General features: G+C 34.8%; 1 protein-coding gene across 5 annotated transcripts in view; it reads left to right on the forward strand.

Moving 5' to 3' along the window:
* Positions 1 to 21,244, forward strand: part of CEP290 (centrosomal protein 290) — a 55,617-nt gene that overhangs the window by 33,453 nt on the left and 920 nt on the right. For all 5 annotated transcript variants that reach the window (XM_069773443.1, XM_069773446.1, XM_069773447.1 and 2 more), the window contains 23 exons: positions 1 to 165; positions 422 to 529; positions 617 to 751; positions 1,381 to 1,647; positions 2,729 to 2,836; positions 3,417 to 3,616; positions 4,299 to 4,512; positions 4,712 to 4,849; positions 4,948 to 5,169; positions 5,741 to 5,857; positions 7,212 to 7,357; positions 8,253 to 8,408; positions 9,041 to 9,164; positions 9,716 to 10,366; positions 11,406 to 11,540; positions 11,812 to 11,898; positions 13,715 to 13,879; positions 14,264 to 14,386; positions 14,709 to 14,872; positions 17,927 to 18,068; positions 19,743 to 19,816; positions 19,973 to 20,076; positions 20,951 to 21,057. In XM_069773443.1, coding sequence (XP_069629544.1) covers positions 1 to 165; positions 422 to 529; positions 617 to 751; positions 1,381 to 1,647; positions 2,729 to 2,836; positions 3,417 to 3,616; positions 4,299 to 4,512; positions 4,712 to 4,849; positions 4,948 to 5,169; positions 5,741 to 5,857; positions 7,212 to 7,357; positions 8,253 to 8,408; positions 9,041 to 9,164; positions 9,716 to 10,366; positions 11,406 to 11,540; positions 11,812 to 11,898; positions 13,715 to 13,879; positions 14,264 to 14,386; positions 14,709 to 14,872; positions 17,927 to 18,068; positions 19,743 to 19,816; positions 19,973 to 20,076; positions 20,951 to 21,057 — 3,852 coding nt within the window. The remainder of the gene's footprint in view (positions 166 to 421; positions 530 to 616; positions 752 to 1,380; positions 1,648 to 2,728; positions 2,837 to 3,416; positions 3,617 to 4,298; positions 4,513 to 4,711; positions 4,850 to 4,947; positions 5,170 to 5,740; positions 5,858 to 7,211; positions 7,358 to 8,252; positions 8,409 to 9,040; positions 9,165 to 9,715; positions 10,367 to 11,405; positions 11,541 to 11,811; positions 11,899 to 13,714; positions 13,880 to 14,263; positions 14,387 to 14,708; positions 14,873 to 17,926; positions 18,069 to 19,742; positions 19,817 to 19,972; positions 20,077 to 20,950; positions 21,058 to 21,244) is intronic.

Genomic DNA, 21,244 nt, shown 5'->3' on the forward strand with positions numbered 1-21,244 from the left:
GTAATTGAATGGCATACGAAGATGGAGGAACTCCATCTGCAGGAACTTAAACTCAATCGAGAGATAGTCAAGCAAAAGGAAGAGGTGAAGTATTTGCAAAATATAATTTCTGAATATGAACGTACAATCAATAATCTGGAAGAAGAAATTGTCCAGCAGAACAAGGTATGTGTTTCCTGCATGCTATTAGAAAAACAGTCTATTCCGTATTTCACTAGGTGATTTTTAAAAAGGAAGAGTCTTCCTAGTAAGGTTTTTAACATAGATGTTTGTATCTTGGTTCCATAATTCTTTTTAATAGCACATTTGAGTATTTTACATTTTGGTATCTCTTTTTTTCTGTTATAAAATTCTGGGTTTTGGTTATAAAATTCCCATTGCCTTCAATAAATAAAATACCTTTATCAAACATTTGTTACAGTTTCATGAAGAAAGGCAAATGGCTTGGGACCAGAGGGAAGTAGAACTGCAGCGCCAGTTAGACCTGTATGATCATCAACAAAATGAAATACTTAGTACAGCTGTAAAGGTACATGCACGGAATTAACTAAAAATAGACTTAAAAGCACATTTTTCAGAGCTGTCAGATTACATGAATATGAATCTTTCTGTGCAGTTAGAAAAGGCTACAGGATCGGTTCCAGACCCTAGCTTGCCACTCCCACAACAACTTGAGTTGGCTTTGAGAAAGATTCAGGAGCACATTCGAACAATCCTGGAAACTAGGGCAACCTGCAAATCACTGGAGGAGGTAATTAAATGTATAAATTATCATATAAAGGGACAAAGTTTGTATTTCTATGCCCTTTAATTTTTATATATAATGTCAAATCCCTTATAAGTATTTAACACAGAGAAAATGTAAATAATATAATCACACTGTGACTAAAATGAAATATTTTTTCCATTGCAACAAATTATCGGGGAAAATTTTTGAATATTTTAGATTGTTTGTTTAGTAGGGTAAGATGCTCTTGCTGTACAAAATCCAGTTGACTGTAGCTAGTTAAATTTACCAAGCGTTACATTAAATTTAATGAGTAGCACAGCAAAATCCTTTTATCTTGGGTTGCTAAACTGAAAAACTGTTACAGAAGATAATTTGTGGTTCTTAAGAAATTTGAAAAACAACAGCTTCTTAATTTGGTAGCACAAAATGAGTTGCATAAGAGTCTTGTGCCAAGCAAATAATACATAAAGACACGGTAATGATATTCTGGACTTTTTTATCTAATAGTAATCCCATACAGCCAGAACCGAGTGCAAAATGTTTTGTGTTTACAAGTCTGTTAAGAAAAATCTTTCTGGTACGTTTTTAAAAAGTAAGATCTTTTTGCAGTGTTTGAATTCTGGAAATGCAACAACTGCCTTTCATTGCAGAAATTAAAAGAAAAGGAAACTGCTCTGTGGAAAGCTGAACAAAATGTTTTATCAAGAGACAAAGTTATAAATGAACTAAGACTTCAATTACCTGCAACATTAGAAAGAGAGAAAATAATGGCTGAATTAGGCAAACAAGAAGATGATCCAGAGTACCATCATGCCATAAAAATTGCTCATCAAACCATTGCAAATATGCAAGCAAGATTAAATCAAAAGGAGGAAGTGTTAAAAAAATACCAACGTTTGCTTGCTAAAGCAAGAGAGGTAGTTAAACTTTTGTACAAAATTTCTTCTACTTGTAAGTTGTTTTAGTTGATTCTTTGTTTCTCTCATTGCTAGTGAAATCTTAAGAAGTTTCTGACCTCAGAGGTAACAGAACAGAGATGATTGGTAATTTTTTATGTAGAAAGTTCATGTAGAATTTTTTAACTTCAACTTTTTAACTTGGCTTGCTCAGTCAAGAGGTTATGTATATGATGTCTGTCTAGGAATTAAATTAGTGTGACAGGAAGAAAATTAAGATTCTGCTGTGATAAGTGGTCTCAGTATATTGTATATTTATGTGGGATATTCCAGTACTTGCAACAATGATCTCTGGACTGCATCTTGCAGTGAATTTGGAAGGTACAGGAAAGACATGTTAAGGCATATTTTAAATTAAAGCATATTTTAAAGCATAAACTGTGTATTTAAGCATACTTTTTATTCTTTATACCCTTAAAGCATATTTTAAAGCATAAACCTTGTGTCTAAGAAGTACTTCAAGAATAAACATGCATCAGTTTTGGTGTGTTTGGGTCAGGAGCGTATTTCTGAAGCAGGCTTCCTGTCATCTTAGCTTGGTGTGCTGTGCTTAACATGCATAGCTATTTCTTCTGGGAGAAATGAAGTTTTTTGGTTTGGAACTAAACCAGAAGATACAGTCTAAAAATGAGCCTACTGTGCTCTGTCTGCTAGCAGACATTCAATCTACAGGATCACACTGTAATCTAAAGTAAATAGACCTGAAAAGTACATAGTATGGATATCACTATCCATGTGGATATTCATAGTTGGTGAGAACCAACACCAACTGTTTTGCTCTCCAGTTCCTGTCCTGTTGTGCCATACTGCTTGCTACATAGCTTAAAACTGCAATGGTAGGGTTTTTTCCAATAGTGTTAAAAAGGGGGAAAAAAATTATTGATTAAAGCAAGAAGAAAAGAATTTTAAAAACTTCCAGAATTAGAGGAAAATTTGGGGAGCAATACTGAGCAATGAGTGAGGAATCAACATGAAGGTACTGTAGTTTCATGACTTTCTGGAATAGTGTGCATCATTAGAGTTGTATTTTTATTTTGAACAGGAACAAGAGGAAATAGCAAAGAAGCATGAGGAAGACCTTAGAGTTCTACACCAGAAGTTAAATTTGCATACTGACAATTCTCTTAATAAATTCAAACAGACTGCTTTGGTGAGTTATGTGTATTTGTGGGATTAGTGAGGTTGTTCCCAAATTTTTAAAATTGTTGCTCAAAAGAACAGTTTTGCAGTCAAAAGTAAGTAAGAAATGATGGTGGGAAAAATAAATGGGTGGTTGATACAGAATTACTGTATTATTCTTGAGAGAATTTGCAAGAGATGGATTAGAGTCAAGTGTAAAAAACCAAAGTTACCACCTCAGTATATATGAGTATTTTTCATATCTTCCTCATTAATGGAGACTTCTAGGAGAGGTATATTTTGTTTTCTGTTCTTTTCATTGAATCTGTGGTTATGTTAAACTAATCAATTTCAATACAAATTTTCTCTTGACACTTTATGATAAGGTGAAACCTGTATTTAACTGGTTATTCTGTGGATCATTAGATGCACAAAGCTCTTTCAAACCAGTGTGACTGCTTTCTCTGCAGACTGAGATTCACATCTCAGTAAATAAACATTAGATATTAATGTTTGGTTATATTCAGGATTGAGTTTAAAATGCATCAATAATGTTTACCTTTGATTTAAAGCTTAAAATGTTCATCACATGCATTTGTTCTGTTTTACAGGAGTTAATGAAAAAGACTTCTTTATCACTTTCCAACAACAAACATTTTCACCGCTTAGCTGAAATGGAGCAAACAGTAGCAGAACAGGATAATTCTCTTGCTTCACTTGTTGGAAAATTAAAGAAAACATCATCTGATTTGGAAAAACAAAAACAAATTACTGTAATGAAAATCAAAGAGTTTGAGACTATCAGAGCCCAGTAAGTTTTTAGGCTGTTAACATAAATCACAATTGGATTGGATCAAGTCAATTATGTATTGCTGCTACAGGACTGGTCTATCGAATTGAACATGTTTTTGCTTAATTTAAGATTTGGCTGAAAACACTAACTCAAAAGAGTTACTATGGTTGGTAGTTGTAAATTATTTTTAATCTGTAGCGCTTTTGGGGGGCTAACATTGAAAAACCGTGGCTTGGAAAAATGCCTTTCAGTTGTTAGCTTTGTGCCATTCAGTGGAAAAGAAAGTATTCAAGGAGTCTTGGTATGAGAGTTGTCTTTAAACTACTGTGCTATTTGCTGGTTTGTGTTTTGGTATTTTTTATCCCCTGCTACATCCATTTGGGCTTGCTGCCTAACAAGTTTAAACTCACGAAAATTTAACCCCTGTTTAAAAGGAGAAAAGTATGATGCTTTCTTTACCTCTGAGGGCCAGGAGTTAGAATGAACAATGCTCTAATCTCCTTTTGCTGATCTTTTTGAGTAATTTACTTATTCGGTGGAGGCTCCCTTTGTTGAGTCAGTCTTTTTTTGCTGTTTCCAAATCTATGCATCATTTCCTTTAACAATAATAAAAAATATAACATCGTGCCCTTTGTTATTTATTTGGAGTTTGCTAACTTGATTATTGCAGTGTACCCTATTAATGGTTATTTTTTATTAGGCTTCAGGAAAAGCACACAGTTGATGTGGAACAACTAAAAGATGAAGCAAATGAATTGAGGAACGTGTTATGTCAGATGGAGAAGGAATTAGCAAATGTAAAAGCTGAACTAGAGGTCCAGAAAGAAGCAAATTATAGAGCACCCACAGCAACACTGAAAAACCTGGTGGAACAGCTGAAGAGCCAGTTAGCCATAAAAGAGAAGCAGCAGAAAGTTAGTCAACAAGAATTTATCCCTATGTCACATAAAGGTTTAATGTTGCGTAATGCTTAAGAATTCTACATACATTACAGCAGGAGGTAGAATATAATTGCGTAATATAATATAGTAAAATATAATTGCCTTTTCTTGTTTTGTAATGTTCATATTAGCAGCTTCTTCACTTAAAAGAACTTGAATTTATTATTTTTAGGCTTTGAGCACAGCACTTCTGGAACTCCGAGCAGAAATGACTGCTAATGCTGAACAGCAGATTATTTCTGCTGCGTCACAAAAAGAGGCATATATGAATGTCCAGGAGATTGTTGACAGGCAAACAAAGGGGCTTACGGTGAGTGCTAAGTAATATCATTGTATTGCATTGTTGTATTGTTGATAATCCTGACTTTGGGGGCTTGCTGTTTTGTTTGTTTGTTTGTTTTCTTCTAGACACAGATAGAGGAATTAAATAATCAGATTACAAAACTTACAGATAACCTCAAAATAAGTAAAACCAGGGAAAGTTCTTTGTCTGATGAAAGGGATGAGTTGAACCAAGAACTTCAGAGGAAACAAAAAGCATTTGCTAAAATGTTGAGAGAACAAAATGAAATGGAAAAAGAAAATGAAGAGCTGAAGAAACGGATTAGGAGGCTAAGCAGTAGCATTCAGGTAGAAGTGATTTTTAAAAATATGTTTGATCTTGGTCAAGCTTCTGCATAGATGTGCTGGTTTGGAGGGGAAAGATGAAGTACTTTTGGCAGGCATTGAGACTTATACTTGATTTTAAAATTTATTTTTACTCATCAGCCAGGTTACATGTGAGCTATTAGCTTTTGCTGTTGGCAGCATGCCTCAAATAAAAGGAAGAGACTGAAAAATACTTGCTCCTTGAACTATGTTTGAAAGAGTCGGAGGAGTTGAATTACCACTTTCAAGGCTTCTTTGAAAAATGGAATTTTGTGATCTTTCTGGCTGTCCTTATTTCCCCTTTCAGAAGAAAAGTAAAGGATTTACAGTAGAATCGTCTAATTTATTTTTTTTAATTCAGCTACTTGCTGCTGTTTATTCAGTTTAGAATGCAAAGTTACATTCCAATACTTTAAAGATAAATTTTAAAAGATCATTTAGGTTGTAAACTAATTCTACCACTTGGAATTAAAGTCCTTATTTTTTGAGTGGAGAAAAATACTTAGGTAGTGGTCGTTAAACTTTAAGTTTGTAAAAGTTTGTAATTTTTCAGAGCAAAGCTGATGAACAAAATATGATAGATGCACTTCAGAAAAAAATTAAAAAGTTGGAAAGTGAGCTTGAGAAGAAGTGTGAAGAAATGGAAAAAAAAGGTGTAAAAGAAGACAAGGTAGGTGATACATGAGATTGTGGCTTTGAAAGACATCATCAGCCTAGGTCTAGGCAGTTTAACTCTCCCTATTGCCTTTAAAAAACCCAACCAACAAACCAAACTTGATCAGAAGAAAAGCAGTTTCATGAGTGTAACCTCTTTGTGTTTCCCATGCTCTTTATTTGTGCTCTTGTTGCTTAGTACTGGTATATTAATGTTTTCCTGCCCTCTTTGTAGAATTAAAGATCCATTACAAATCTTAGAAAACTAAGATTTTATAGGTAGCAGTGAAATTGATTACGTAAGTGCTGTCAGATGTGCATTTGCAAAATCAATGCAATGATAAAAATATGAAGTACTTAGGAGCAAAAGTGTGAATCTTAGAAGGGATGATGTCTGTGTAAGTGATTATTCTTTGCAGTAGTGATCTCCACATACAAGAGGTTCAGAGTGATTGGAGATGTGTCCATTTTACCAGTTGTTTTGTTTGGGTTTTTGCTTGTTATTTTACTACTTCAGTAACTAATTAGTGGCTTGTCAAAGTAATCATAAAGTATGCTGGAATATTATCGCATGCTTGTATAATGACATTCAGACTATGGTATTAAAATACTATTCTAGGACTGTTGTTTAGTGTCTAGAGATACTTTTCTCAAATTTGGCATGTTTCTTCCTTTTTCCAAGGTTTTGCTTTCTGTCTGTCCCTTAGTAGCAGTAACTGTTCAGAATGAAGACAGAAAATAAAGTACAGGGGCTAACTGGCAAAGAGAGAAGTCCAATTAAAAAGAACAAAAATTGCTTACAGGAATATTGACTGATTTTTCAGTAGCCATTTGTGATCACATAAGTAGAGGTTTTAACTGATGTATAATTTATAGTTACTGAATTGTAACTTTAAGTAAAAATGACCAATTTTACAGCTGTGCAGCAGGGACATACAGACTTCTGGTGAGCTGCAGAAGACAGATCTGCTGTAAATTGGCATAGAAAAACACTTCTGTTTCTTTAATCTGTCTTCTTTACTAACATGTATTTCAAAGTAAAAGGGTACATTGCACTAGCACCTCTAATTTCATAAAATGTGTCACTCCTCTTTTTGTAAAATAAGTATTAAAAGCTAAGGAAGAATTTGGGAATAGTATTAAACTGCATCAGCTTTATACACCAGTCACTACAGTATACTTAAGGTATCCAGCTGGGCCTGCTATTTACCTTATCTACCATAAGGTAAATAATATATGCCTGCTGTGGCTTCATGTTTTAAATTGATAAATGAAGAATATATCATTCTTGGTTTTCTAACGTGTTTGCTTATTTTGCTTTAAGAAAAAAATTCAGAAAGAAATACGTAATTTGTTTATGTGCTTCACAGACCTCCAAAGAGGAAATAATTAGATGGGAAGAAGGTAAAAAATGGCAAATCAGAATGGAAGGATTGCGGAACAAACTAAGGGAAAAGGAAAAAGAAGCAGATGCTGTAGCCAAACAGCTGAATACATTGAAGGAAATTTATACCAAGTGAGTTGGTTTTAACAGATTCCGCTACAAAATTATGACATAAGGGAAATCCAAATATGTTTGCTACGTAATAATTATAAGAGTTTGTTATCTTTATAAGACTGATGTCTAGAATTTGATATTGCTATTGAGATTAAAAAGATTAGTTAACTTTAAAGTAGCAGGCTACTCCTCTAGTATCCTTTCCCCTGTAGAAGCCTTTATTAGAAGAAACTGTCTCTGAATAAAACTAATTAAAGTCCTTTATTACGCTTCTTGTATATAGCGTTCTGTTACTCCCATGAAACAAATAACAGCTTTATGAAGACAGGCTGTTTCTCACCTCTGTGTTATTTAATCAGATTACTAGGACTGGATACAGTGCTACTGTTACATGGAGTGCTACTGCAGTACTGGCAGTTCTAGGATTATGAGATGGAAGCCCTTTAAAAAAAACACCTGCGCAAACCCTCTGCAAATATTACATTTACTTCAGTACGGTAATGGCAAGGTTTTACTGATAAAAGGTGCAGAAAAGAAAGGAAACTATGATGGTGATTGTAGCTGTCGTTAGATAGTGGTTTGAAACTGCTTCGAAATGGCATTTAGTCTTAGCAAGTCTTGCATGAATTTCACATAAAAAGCAGGCAAGACCAGCAAGGTTTATATGACATGGATAATACTGATTTAATGTTCATTGTTTTTTCCACGTTTGGTTTTTGGTTTTTTGTGGGCTTTGGGGTTTTTGTGGTAAAGCTGTACTGTCTATAATGTACCCTTATTAAACAGAAAAGGGGTTGTGGTTCAGTGAGCAAATAAGTTGCAATTGTGGATTCTTTAAGACAGAAAGTGTTTTCTCCTCAAGAAAGCAAGTTAGCAAATAAAGTTTTAAATGTAAATTTACTGGATGTTACAGGACTGAAAAAGAGAAAATTGCTTTACATAAGAAACTGAAAACTACTGGTGTCACTGTTGACCGTGTTGTTGGAGTAAAAGCCTCAGAGACTGAAAAAGAACTGGAAGAACTAAGAAAACGGAATCTAGATTTAGAAAACGAAGTTGCTCACATGAGGTGAGAGGCATTTTAAAAGAATCTATAAAAACTAAAAGATCTAAATGAGAAAAAAATCTGTGGAAAGAGATAGAAAGTCTCTATTAGAGCAACTGATTCAATAACGGAAAAAACAGATGGGAATTTCAAAAATCCTTCTTTAAGTCTGTGATGAGCAAACTTAAAGCTACTTGGGAGCAATTGTGCATGTTCAGAGAATATGCAGCATTGGTTCATTATTCTAAAAAGCTAAGTAACATGAAAAACATCTGGCTCCTATTGTGTAAAATTATAAGTACAATTTAGAGTTGGTGAAAGTTACTGGAACTGCTAAGTTGTAGTTAGGGAGTGTATTCTTAATCAGTGTATCCACTATCACAGTGGATAGTGTACCTAAGTAATATAAGCTGTACACATATCAAAAGAGCAGATTCCTTTTGCCAAAGTAAGTACTTTCAATTCACAGGAATTAGCTGAAATAGCCTGTGTGGCTAACACTGATTTAGAATAACTAGCCCAGTAATACTAGAAAGTCCAGTCTAGTAATCCAGAAGTTCATGGGGTTTTTTTACCTTAAAGGATGCTTTTCTGCATTAATAGCCATTTGTTTGTTTTGGCTTGATTTTTTTTTTTTTTTTTTTTTTTTAATGTAGAACGCAGCAAGCAATCCCACGAGATTCTGTTGTAGAAGAATTACATTTCAAAAATCAATACCTCCAGGAAAAGCTTCATGCATTGCAGAGACAATGTTCGAGAGAGACGTATTCTAGACCCTCAGTAAGTTAATAATGTAACAATATTACCTAGAGGAATCACACTTACTTAACAAAAATATTTGTTATCCATTTGGTATTCTGTGCCGTTTAAGTGGTTTTATTTCAAATGGTAGTATTCTAGAACAGGATAGAAAATACTCAGCTTTTAGTGGTTTTAAAAAACACAACAAAACAAACCAAAAACGTAGAGTTTCTGTGTTCTACAGATAGAAGCTGAAATATTCAGCATCCTAGCATATGTGGAGAAATAAGGGGTATGTATTTTTAAATATGTGAGTCTGCAACTGAGAGACTGCTATATTCCATAATGATGGAAAACTCAGGATACAAAGAGTTTGGAGAAATACTGAGCTGCATTTCAGTTACATTAGGTGTTTTTGTTGTGTTTTGATTTTTACAAGGTTAATTATACTGCAAATATTGCAGTATTAGTTTACCTTAATCTTTCAAGAAATCGATTTAACAGTACATTCTAGTTTTCTTTTTTTCCTGTTTTGTTTTACTGTCTTCTGCTTTTCTTTCATGCTTCATTCTATCTTCAACTTGAATCAGAGTACATGTGACCAAAGTGAACTGACCAAGTCTGTTCCTATCAGTATCAGTAAACAAAAGTATTTGAATTCCCTTCAAAAGAAACCTATTTCAAATAGGGATGAAATCAAGCATCAGACTAATCATAGCATTACTGATGGTAATGAAATAGATGAGGAAGCAGACATGCAAACATGCATCGTGCATAATGAAGGCCATGAGGCTACTGCGGATGCAAGCACAGAAGCGTCTCCTGAAAACCATCCTGAAGATGGTGAGAAATGCAAGGACACAGATATTTCTAGGGAAGAACTGGAAAACAAAAATATAGCTGAAGCTGATGAAGAGAACTGCAGTGAAACAGAAGAAAATATAACCCAACCTGAAAATGGAAAACTTAATGAGGAATTTGAGGAAGAGGAGAGGAAGCAAGAAGTACTCAAGCACTCAAATGTTGATGAAGAAGAAAGTGTAGAAGAGCCTGATACTGGCAGAATGAGCTGCAATCAGTCTGATTCAGGGGAACCTTCTAATCAAGCTAATGACTATGAAGCAGAAAAAATAAATGTGAATAATGAAATGAATCAACACACTGCAGAAGATAAACATGAAACTTACCAAAGTGGTACAGAGGGGCTTGAAACAACCCCAGAATTTTGTGAAATGCCTGAGGTTTGATACTGTAGAAGTCCTCTAGCATTTCTTCTGTATAAGTGATGTAGAAATAGAACAGTTTGATCTTGATAATGCAGTGATTTCCTATGCATGGTCTGCAGGGATACTGAAGTAGTCACCAAGTGGTCCATAAAGCAAACCTTACACTTTCATGATAGGCATGCATGTCAGCTCACAAGTAAGCTACTGTCAATTCTAAAATTTTGATCCAGAAGGTTTACAAATAATCCCAATGAAACATGCAGCTAGTTGATGACCTGCATTCTTTAAGAGCCTTATGATGTGTTATTACTTACACTAAGGAAAAAATATGCTTTATTGAAGCAAATACTTTATTCCTATCATTATTAGTGATGAATTAATCAATCATACTGTTAATTCCATAATTACATAAATAAAACCTGCTGATTATTATATCATCAAAAGGTTTTACTCTTTAGTAGTCAGGCGTAATAATTTACCATATAGTTATGATTTGAATTGGCAATATAAGGCATGCAAAGCACTCTTTATGTAATAGAAATTTCTGGCCTCCATGGATAAACACTTAAGATTGTAGGAACTAACAGACTAAGAATTAAAGTTACATACTACTCTTCCTGACTTGCTCTGTGATCTGTTTGACTTAAGTGAAATTCCTTATGCCATATGTACTATTTAATAAACATACCAGAATATGTCCTTAAAATTAGATGCTGTTCCCAGGTACAGTGTCACAGCTTACTACACTCAGTAGCTTTTTTGTCTTTTACACTTTGAGATTAATATCTACCCAATAGTTTGTGAGTTAATTTTGGTTTGACAAAATTTTTACTGGTTTATACTGATTTGTAAATTTCCCCTAAAGGTTAAGCAAGTTTAGAAAATATAAGAGGAGTTAAAGTCAGAGCAGATTAGATCAAAACTGGCAATACAACTGTAATCTGTTTTATTTCTGTGAAAAATACTAATTCTGTGTTGCTCTTTATCAGCTACAACTGATGCAATGATTAGTGCATTACCACTTAATAATTTTTTTCCCCTCTGTTTTCTCAAGACATCAGGAATAGGATCAGATGATCAATATCAAAGAGGACAAGAGCTTTTAAAGGAAAATTTAAGATTGTCATCTGAAAATGTTGAGCTAAGATTCCAGCTAGAGCAGGCCAATAAAGATTTGCCAAGACTAAAGGTAACATCTTCTTACCTTTAGTACCCTTTACCCTGACACAGGTTAGGGGATTGCTTAAAAAAAAATTGATATATTTTCTGTACATACTGTAAGTTTTTAATGGTTTTATGGAAGATGAGAAGGCTGAATGGCTGGTAAAAATGATGAAAAATGTCATTGTGATGGGAAATTGCTTTTTCTTTACATTTTTCAAAGTAAACCCACTGTATTTTTGTTATTGATAACCTCAATTTGAAATCTAAATAAGTTGCTTATTACTTTGGTTTTTTAGGACCAAGTAGGTGACTTAAAAGAAATGTGTGAACTTCTCAAAAAAGAGAAAGCAGATGTTGAACGAAAGCTGGGCAGCATTAGAGGGGTGAGTATTGTAACAGCATTTTTCATCATAATTAAATGAAACTGAAATACAAAAAAGCACAATGTTTTACTAAAGCTAAATTATTTGGAATCAACCAAAAGCAAAAAGGAATTGTTCTTACTTGTTTATTTTATTGCCAAAGTCCTATTATAAATGAATGACATTCAGTTAATAGGACCATTAGAAGGACTAGAGCTACACTATTATTAAATATTTGCACAATCATGGCCTTATTTTGTCATTTGGATTAAAGTTATCTTCAGAAACATATTTGTACAAAAAAATAGGAGTTGCAGCCCTAATAATGAAAATTATATTCATGTATTTAGGTAAATGTGTAATACAGTTACAGCTTTATGATTTAAAAGATAGGATTTTATTTGATGCAGATGTTAAAAAGTGTAAGTTATTGTTAGTGAAGTTTTTTGTTTGTACTATGCAAGATGACACAGTTAAATTTTACCCTAGCTACTGTCAGCTACTTTAATAGAGCAGTACTACAGAAGTTAAAGGAAAAAAAGGCTTCAGTACTGCCTAATATGTCCCTTGCCACTAACCTGTCAAACTATTTGTGTGACCTTTCAGAGGAAGCTGACTTAATAAAAGCTCTTAAGTGCCTTCATAGCTCTTTCAGTATACAAGGAGAATGAGTTCTAATTCTGGGTACCTGGAAAAGTTTGTGTATTTCCCATTCTTCTAGTTGTACCTTGCATGGACTGCTTGTGTATCTGTCTGTCTCTAATGTAGTGGTAGTTTTTGGATAAGGAAATTCAGTTTATAGAACTGTTTCACGCAAAGGTTCTGAGGAGGCAGCAAATTCTAAATCTTCCTCCCTTTCCAGGCACCAAGATCTGACAGAGGTTTTTCTTTAATTCTGCTGTGTACCAACACAAACCTCCTAATCCCTCCAGTTATTTTAGAGAAGAAAGAATAAGTCATTTTTACTTCCAAAACTTGGTCACTGTATAGGTTTATGTAGGGCTCCAGGGAGTAAAATCTTCCGGATTTTCCACTGTACTGTGTTCCTTACCTCAACAGAAAGAAAAGGAGGTACTTGGGCCCAGAATTAGAAACAGCAGCATCTTTAAGTTATTACTGCTGAGGAAAACAGTTGCTACAAAGATAATGAGAAAATAAATGCATGTGAAGACCCTTTAACAGCTTTTCTATCTGATAAATGAACATAGTGCAAGAACTAAAATGGAGAAATTACAAGCTTTTTTCTCCATATTTATTTATTTATTTATTTATTTATCACTCTGCAAGGAGAATATATGCCTTGGGAAAGGGAGAAGATTTACTCATGCTTTAAGATGCAGTTCTTCTGTCACTTTAATCCAGCAGAAGTATGGTTGCTAAAAAAGGGCCCTCTTTTCCTCCCTCAAGCTCCCAGCCATTTTAAAAAAATTTTTTTTCCCTTCAGACAGTATTTGCTTTCAAGCAATTGCATGGTCTGTTGGATCAGGGAATTGTTCTACAAGAAAAGCTAAAAAAATAAAGTAGTACTTTGATTTATTTTCCTATGTTTTAGTTTAGTTCATAAAGTACAGCAGATTTTGAGACTAACTGCAGCTTTCTTGGGTAACACAGAAAATGAAGGAGCTGACGACTTTGGGGGTGGGGGTGAATATATCACTAAACATTTTGGGGAGCTAAGTATGCAAGAAACTTTAGTGTTCAAGTCACACCAAAATATAACATCTTTTTTATAAATATAAATTTCAATGGGAAAATAAGCAATAAAGATTTGGAGTATCTCAGAATGTCAAGATGAACTGTTTACTTCCTTGCAGTTTTTTTTCTTCCCTCTCTATAGGCTGGTAGAAGTGGAAAGACAGTCCCAGAATTGGAAAAAACAATTGGTTTGATGAAAAAAGTTGTAGAGAGAGTCCAAAGAGAAAACGAAGAGCTGAAAAAAGCTCCAGCTGTGGTTTCTAATGAGAAATTACTTGGTCTTGAACAGGAAAATGAGAGGCTAAAGGTACTGATTTATCTCCAGTAACTACATTTAGATAACAGTTTATATGCATTTTAGCAGGCAAATGGAGCAGCAAACCTATTGTTGACACTGATTGACACAAAAGTGTTTTAAAAATACCAAATCTGAAGCGTGTAGAACAGAAAAGCAAAACTTCATTTTAGCATAACATACTGCATGATTTATGTAAGGGTACTCTGTATATATAAAATATATACCTATATTTATGTATATATGCATATATACATAAATATGATGAAATGAATGTGATGAAATGTTATGTTCACTGTGCTAGATGGCTGTAACTACGCTGTGCTTTAAAAATGGAAATCTGAAATTTTCTACTAAGCAATGTATATGTGTTTTAACAAACCGTTTGCTATTTAGTCTGAAATAGAAAAAATGAAACTTCATCTGGGGGGCCAGCTGAGTATGCGTTATGAATCTAAAACCAAAGGAATGGAAAAAGTCATTACTGAAAACGAGAGGCTGCGTAAAGAACTGAAAAAGGTATGATCATTGTAATGCATCCCTTTATTTCCATTAGTTATTGGTTGTGGTAAGTATCTTGTTTTTTTTAAAGTGGTTGATATGGAATGGACACTTTTCTAAGCACTGATATTGCTATGACAAAATTTTTAGTCCTGTGTGGAGAGGAGACATCCAAGGAGCAGCCCAAGACAGAGTTTGGAAGTTGTAGTGCTAGTGATCTTGGGTGCACTGTTTTCCTCTAAATCAGCACTGACCTTATCTCACCACCATTTTAGATAATCCTGTGCTTCATGTGAGGTTAAGTATTCCATAAACCTTTGTTGTTTTTATTGAATGATAGGAAGCTGACAGTGGAGAGAAGCTACGAATAGCAAAGCATAACTTGGAGATATTAAATGAGAAGTTAACTGTACAGCTGGAGGAAACCGTTAAGAGGCTCAATTTGGCTGAGAGCCAGTCTGACGGAGCTGACAGCAAAAGCTGGAAGTCCGTTGTTACAACAAGGTAGGAATTGAGAATGAGGTAAGGAAGATAAACAGAAGTGTTAATTTCTCTTTAAATATTAGCAAACAAATTAGACTTTCATTTTTCTAATTTTTTCTTTCCTCTTTTGAAGACAGTTTTATATTATCCGTATTTTATTTTCTGATTCCGTATTAGTATGTAGAATCAGTATATGGGTCTCTGATACGAATCCAGCAGAGATCTAGCGTCCTTAAGTACTGGCCTTGTTCTCTGCTTCTATACAGTAGCCAGGTACTTAACCTCCCTTCTTCAGATCAGCTGTAGACTTCTGGGTAGTTCTGGTAAAGGAAGTACTTTGTGTTCCTTCCTGCTTAAATGTATTGTATTTGTGCTTTGTGGAATAATGTCGGTATTTTTGCTGAACATAGAAAGTATTTTAGTACCTTACCACATGGATGACGATCTGAAACAAAAACTGGAACCCAGCAACCTGCGTTTTCCAGCCTGGCTGTATTTGAATCTCCATTTAACCATGTGCATGTGCAGAGGTTGTGTTAGAAAACCCACTGGGATTTCTGTACTACTTGGGACATGTAGGCATAGCTAAAGATCCTTCATGTGTGTTCTGGAGGCCCTGAAAGCTAGTTGCAGTCAGCCAGTTGATTCTGTTATCTGTAGAAGGAGAAAAGCTCTGAGACTAGCACTGGATTATCTTTTCCAATATATAAAATGAAGTGTGAGAATCACCATTTCTGGAGTTTTAGATGAAACTCAGACTGTGAAATCAGCATCAAAAATGATTTTTGGTTTGGTAATAATAGTAAATGTCTACAAATCTTTACCAATAAGTTATCTGAAAGTTACCTATCAGTTGTTACAAAATTCAAGTATCATCACTTGCATCATTCAGTGTGGAACAAACTAAAGAAAACAGTTTTATGACACCGATTTCTGCTTTGCAACTTAGGTATATATTTTTAATTTATCTGTACTTCCGCAATTAGTTCAGATGCTTTTTCTATGGCAACCTACTTATACAAGCTGTAGATCTTGACTCTATAGCCTGAACAACTTTGATTGATTGCATTCCTTCCTTTGCTAGAAGCAAGCTGTTTAGTTCTGTGTTTTGTGGTTTGCTTACAGAAATGATTTTGGCAAACAGTCACCCCAAAACCACTGCCAGTCCAAAAAGCATTACTATCACACCCGTTTTCAATTATGAGCTATGCACAGAGATGCTAGTTATATGTCATGCTAGCATGCTTAGTAATGAACAGATTGATATAGAATATGAAGTTTGATACAAGATACATTCACATGAAATATGCCTGTGATTCATCAAAGTGGACGAGGAAGGAGAATTTTAACCCTCTTGAGGCAAGGGTTTTTAACTGGGTATCATCTCTTGTACTGCTGTATCTCAGAAAAGGATGAGAAAATGAAACAATGCTTATGCTATTAAGAGAAATAAACAGCCTGTGTCCTGCATAAGGATGGAAGAGAGCAAATTTTTTGGAAGAAATACTTAGTCCTGGACTCCTGGATGACCTCAGGATGAAATAAGACGACATTTTGCAAAAGTACTTTTTAATAGTTGTAAACAGAGATGGAAGGTATCTACAGAACCAGAACCTCTGACAGCAACCTTATTGGGGCAGAAAATGAGATGGACAGGAGAGAGACTTGTCTGATTTCAGCTTCGGTCAGATCACTGTTGAACAGTCTATCTGCTGATGCCCAAGATTTTACCCACCTCCCAGTCCTGCACTCCCACAGGATCCCTTGGGGGAGTTCTAGTGCTTCCCTGACTCCTTGCTGAGCCATTTCACTTCACTGGGACTTCAAGAAAGCCATTCCTTTTTTTTAACCTTTCCCCTAACTACGTAGTGAGGTAAAATGTCTCTATGCAAGGGCAGATGACAGCCGTATTTAGCGTAAGGAAGGACGGTAAAACTGGCTGCCAGTCACAGGTGGAGGAGGACAGGAACATGCAGGGAAGATGGTAGGCCCTCAACAGGTAGCATATCAGCTCAGTAGTTTGAATATAGGGGTTTTTTTTAGTTCTTCATCTCCTTGAAAAACATTTCTACTTAGTTCTGTTTAGTTGATACAGAAAGGTAGTTGTGTATAGATAGATACAAAATACATGGTTGTGCTTAATTGTATTTGCCTATTTCAACTGGTGAATAAAAACTTTTATTTGCATTTACTTTAACGTGGTTTTAAAGTAAATGAATAACATGAAGACATTACTAACCTAGAGGAGCTCATTGGGGCACTTTAACATGCAATCCACCTCACCAGTACATCTTCCAAAGCATGTACGTGGTAATAGAAAGTATTTGATAGGGCAGACAAAGGTGTCATCCAAGCGATCTTTCGGAAGGCTCTTTGGCAGGTAGCAGGATGTTGGAGATTGTATTGCTAGCTGAAAACCCACTTCAGGTGGGAGGTTGGACTACATGATGTCCAGAGGTACCTTCCAACCAACATTTCAATGATTCTACAAAAACCTTTTTGTAGCCTTGTATGGCTCAAAGCAAAATACAGTCCTCCTCAGACTGCTGTCACTCTAGGGTAAACGTAATTTCTTGCGGAACACTTTTGCCCTTGGAGTCTGCATCTTCTGTATCTGTATTAGCCCTTTTCTCAGTACATTATCTTCCATAAATTACTAAATCATAAGAAAAATACTGTCAAAGGTATGACACTGAAGTAAGACCTGACCAATGTGCACTCTACATCAATAAGAGATGTGCCTGTTTTTAACAGGAGGTAATCTGGGGTTTATGTGCAATACCATAAAAAGATTCCAGTCCCCCCTTTAATGAAATGTAGACACAAAGTAAGATCCACAAAGGTGTAACATTTGGAAAAGCCTTTATTCTAAGATTAAAAATGTATTTTTCATTATGCTTCTTTCAGCTCACTTATAATTACTTAATAATAACAAGTGATTATTTCAAGGCCAATGCCTCAAACATATTTTAGGGTGTATTTTATGGCATTTAATCTCCTAAAGATATTTTAATCTCTATTTCTTCAAAATATCAGCTTTTGCTCTTATCTTTTTCTAAATAAAAATACTACCAGAATGCATGAAACCAAGATGAAGGAAATGGAAATGGATATTGCTAAAAAAACCCAAAGCATAGCTGACCTTAAACGGCTGCTTCAGGAAGCAACAGCACGTGAACATGAGGCTGATAAAAACTTACAAGATCTAAAAGAACAAGTGAGTAAAATTTAGCCAGATGACTCTGAGAATACATTGCTGAATATTAATTAATTTCTTTCTAATGTCTATATTGGCAGAGTACATTTTTTTCTCTAATCCATGCTTTTATAGGTTTTTTCAGTCCTAGTTGCCCTAATTGTACATTTACATATTTTAGCCAGTTAATAAGTTTTACCACATATTATCAATATAGTCATAGACTATTCTACGCTGTCTTAGGGGAAAATTAATCTTTTTCTACTGTATTCTTCTGTAGGGTTTATTATAGTTTCATTGATCCCATGAAAGCCTGTAGGTACAGATGCTTCAAATGGTCTTAAAGTCTTTCTAGCTTGTTCCACAGAGCAAGTTTGCTGCAGGGACTTCCCTCTTCCTTCCAGGTCTTTTTTGGGGGATTGACTTAGCCATCCTAGAGGGGATCTTCATGGCTGTTTCCCATATGGCCTCTTACATGCAGTCCCTAATAAGTCTTACAAATGTTATTTCACACATGGAAGAGTTGATGAATTTTAAACTCAGGTACCCTTGAAAAGATGTATCAAATTTTGGACTTTAAGTACTCCCCAGATGTAGCCCTGTGACCATCCACCTAGATTAGCTTCCATCTTCTCATTTATTAATACGTGCATGGTTTTCTCCCCAGGCATCTTGTACTGGCCATCCTCAGTGTAAGGTATCGACTACACAGCTTTCAATATAGGAAGTCATATATATTATGTAAGCAAGTAAATGTGTTCAATAAATAGAACTTGGAATTGAGTCCTATAAAGCAGTTATTTTGTTAGTTGTTGCTTGTTTTCCCTTTTCTAAAGTCAGCATTATTAACGTGAAGTGTGTACCAGCAACAAAATTAACAGAGAGATAAAATTAATATCACCTAATGAAATACTCTGGAGCAACACACTTTCCAGTTTCTTTTGTGTCTCAAATACTGATGAAGGGATGTGGTCATGGTTAACTACATTTCAAAGATTATGAAAAAAACCAAATCCTTACTGTTTTAGGTAATAATAGAACAGAAGCCTATCACTAACAATAGCCTTACGAGAATTTATAAATTGTCACTGCATTCAAAAACTGTATGTAGTCTCACATCTAAACCACTAATGTTTTGCTCCTGCATCTTCTACTGAAAGGCACTTCCAGAGGCCAATGCCTTGTCTGGTCAGGGACCTGTTCTAACAACTGCAGGTCATTTCTAGTCAACATACACACATCTGGGTTTTCATGGCAAAATCACAGGTTTTTCATATTATGTTAAAAAAGGAACATGGACACCTAGGTATGCAAATAAGCACATCAGTAGTATTTTTAAAGCACTTAAATGATTTAGGCATATCACTTCCTTAAGCATGTGTATAAATTATACTAATTTAGCTATGTGTCTTAACTTTCTTTGTAAATCTAACTTTTGAATACTTTTTTATTCACCCTTGGTGAAATATGTAGCAATGATGTATACTAACTTTAAAAAGGCTGTAGATAATTAGCTCTGTGGAAACTGTTACTAGATGAACATGGGTTTTTTTCTGTGATAATCTAGTACTTAGTTATATCCTTAGTATTATTTTCATTTGTTTTTTAATCCTGTATCAAAGAGAACTCCATCTGAACTGCATTATCCACGGATACTGTTCTCAACAGTAAAACTTTCTTACTTTTTCTTCTAAGGTTGAGCTTCACAAACACTTTCCTGAAGGTGCAAGGACAGAGCAAAGCCTCATCAGGGAGCTTCAGCTTTTAAGGTAATGTACTTTTAAATAACTAAATAAATACCTCAGACAATATACATGAAATAAGAATGATCAGGAAACGGCCATTGCGATTTTTAGTTATATATTTTATATTCAAAAATATTTTAATATTTTTTTAAATTATTCTAAAACTGTTTTATATTCCAGATTAACTAATAATCGGTTAGAGAGAGAAAAAGCAGAACTAGCTCACCAGGTGGAAGATTATAAGCACCATGTACACACATATACAAGTGAAGGTCCTGCAGCCGGTAATCATTTTCAATACCTAAAATAAAGATCTTCCTGTAGTTTAGGCCTAAAACTATTTTTACTTAATATGTGTGTACAAAATGATAATAAACCTATGGAATTGTTTGAATTATATTACGCCAGAGTACTGTAAACTGGAGCAGACTACAGTCTTGGATTTTTGAGTACTTATACAAGCTTTTTATAGAGAAGTGTTAGTAAAAATCTCCATAATTAATTATCTTGAACAAGGGGCTGTAATCTTTGTAAGATTTCCCTCTCCAAGAAGATGCATAGTTCATGCCGCCCTTTGCTTTATAAACCTCAAAAGACTGCTTGCAAGATGTCAGTCATTCACTGAAACCCTCTCGCCTACCCCTTTTGCCTTGGCTTCCAAGCTGCTAGAGAATGTCTCTTTCCCGATACCAGCTCTGTGAATGATTTAAGACTTAGCAGGCATCAGTCCCACAGGAAAAGCAGAGCACTGGAGAGCAGCACATCGCCGTGACTGGGAAAAAAAAACAAACCAAACCAAAACAACAACCCTCTTGAAATTATGAATACAATTAATAAGATCCCTATACTATGTTATTTCCAAATTTCCTGCATTTAATTCAGAGAAACCGTACATGTCATATTTCTCAGAAGTGTGCTAATACACTGGCCACTGGAGTACTGCATTCGATCACGGGAACAAGACACCACCACCTACTTTGTACAAGAACTAAAGAAAAGCCCAGATGACTTGAATTTTTGGTGGTTGTTGATCCCAGTTGGGTTTACACGCTTTAACTGTTTCAGCTTTCAAGAGATGCAGTTACTGTAACAAGATTACTCATGTCATTGATTTTTCACTACCTTAAATTTCATAACAAATTATCATTATTTTTGCAGGACATAATGATATTGTAGAGAAGGATAAAAATGACAAGTTAATGACAGAAATAGCTGACCTTCAGACACAGTTGAAAGCCTCAGAGTTGGAAAAAATGCAATTAAAGGTGAGTTGCCAGGATCATCCTAGGCAAGATAATGAGCAAAATTATGGTAAGCTAGAAAGAGCTATTTAATACCTAAACTAATATTTAATGACAAAATCAATTGCTAAACATTAACTTTATGAAGCCTATTTTGTTGTTAGTGAATGTGCTGTTCGTGGGTAGATTTTTGTGTCTCTGGAAAACATGC

The sequence above is a fragment of the Haliaeetus albicilla genome, chromosome 28 (genome assembly GCF_947461875.1).
Source record: "Haliaeetus albicilla chromosome 28, bHalAlb1.1, whole genome shotgun sequence".
Lineage (NCBI taxonomy): Eukaryota > Metazoa > Chordata > Aves > Accipitriformes > Accipitridae > Haliaeetus > Haliaeetus albicilla.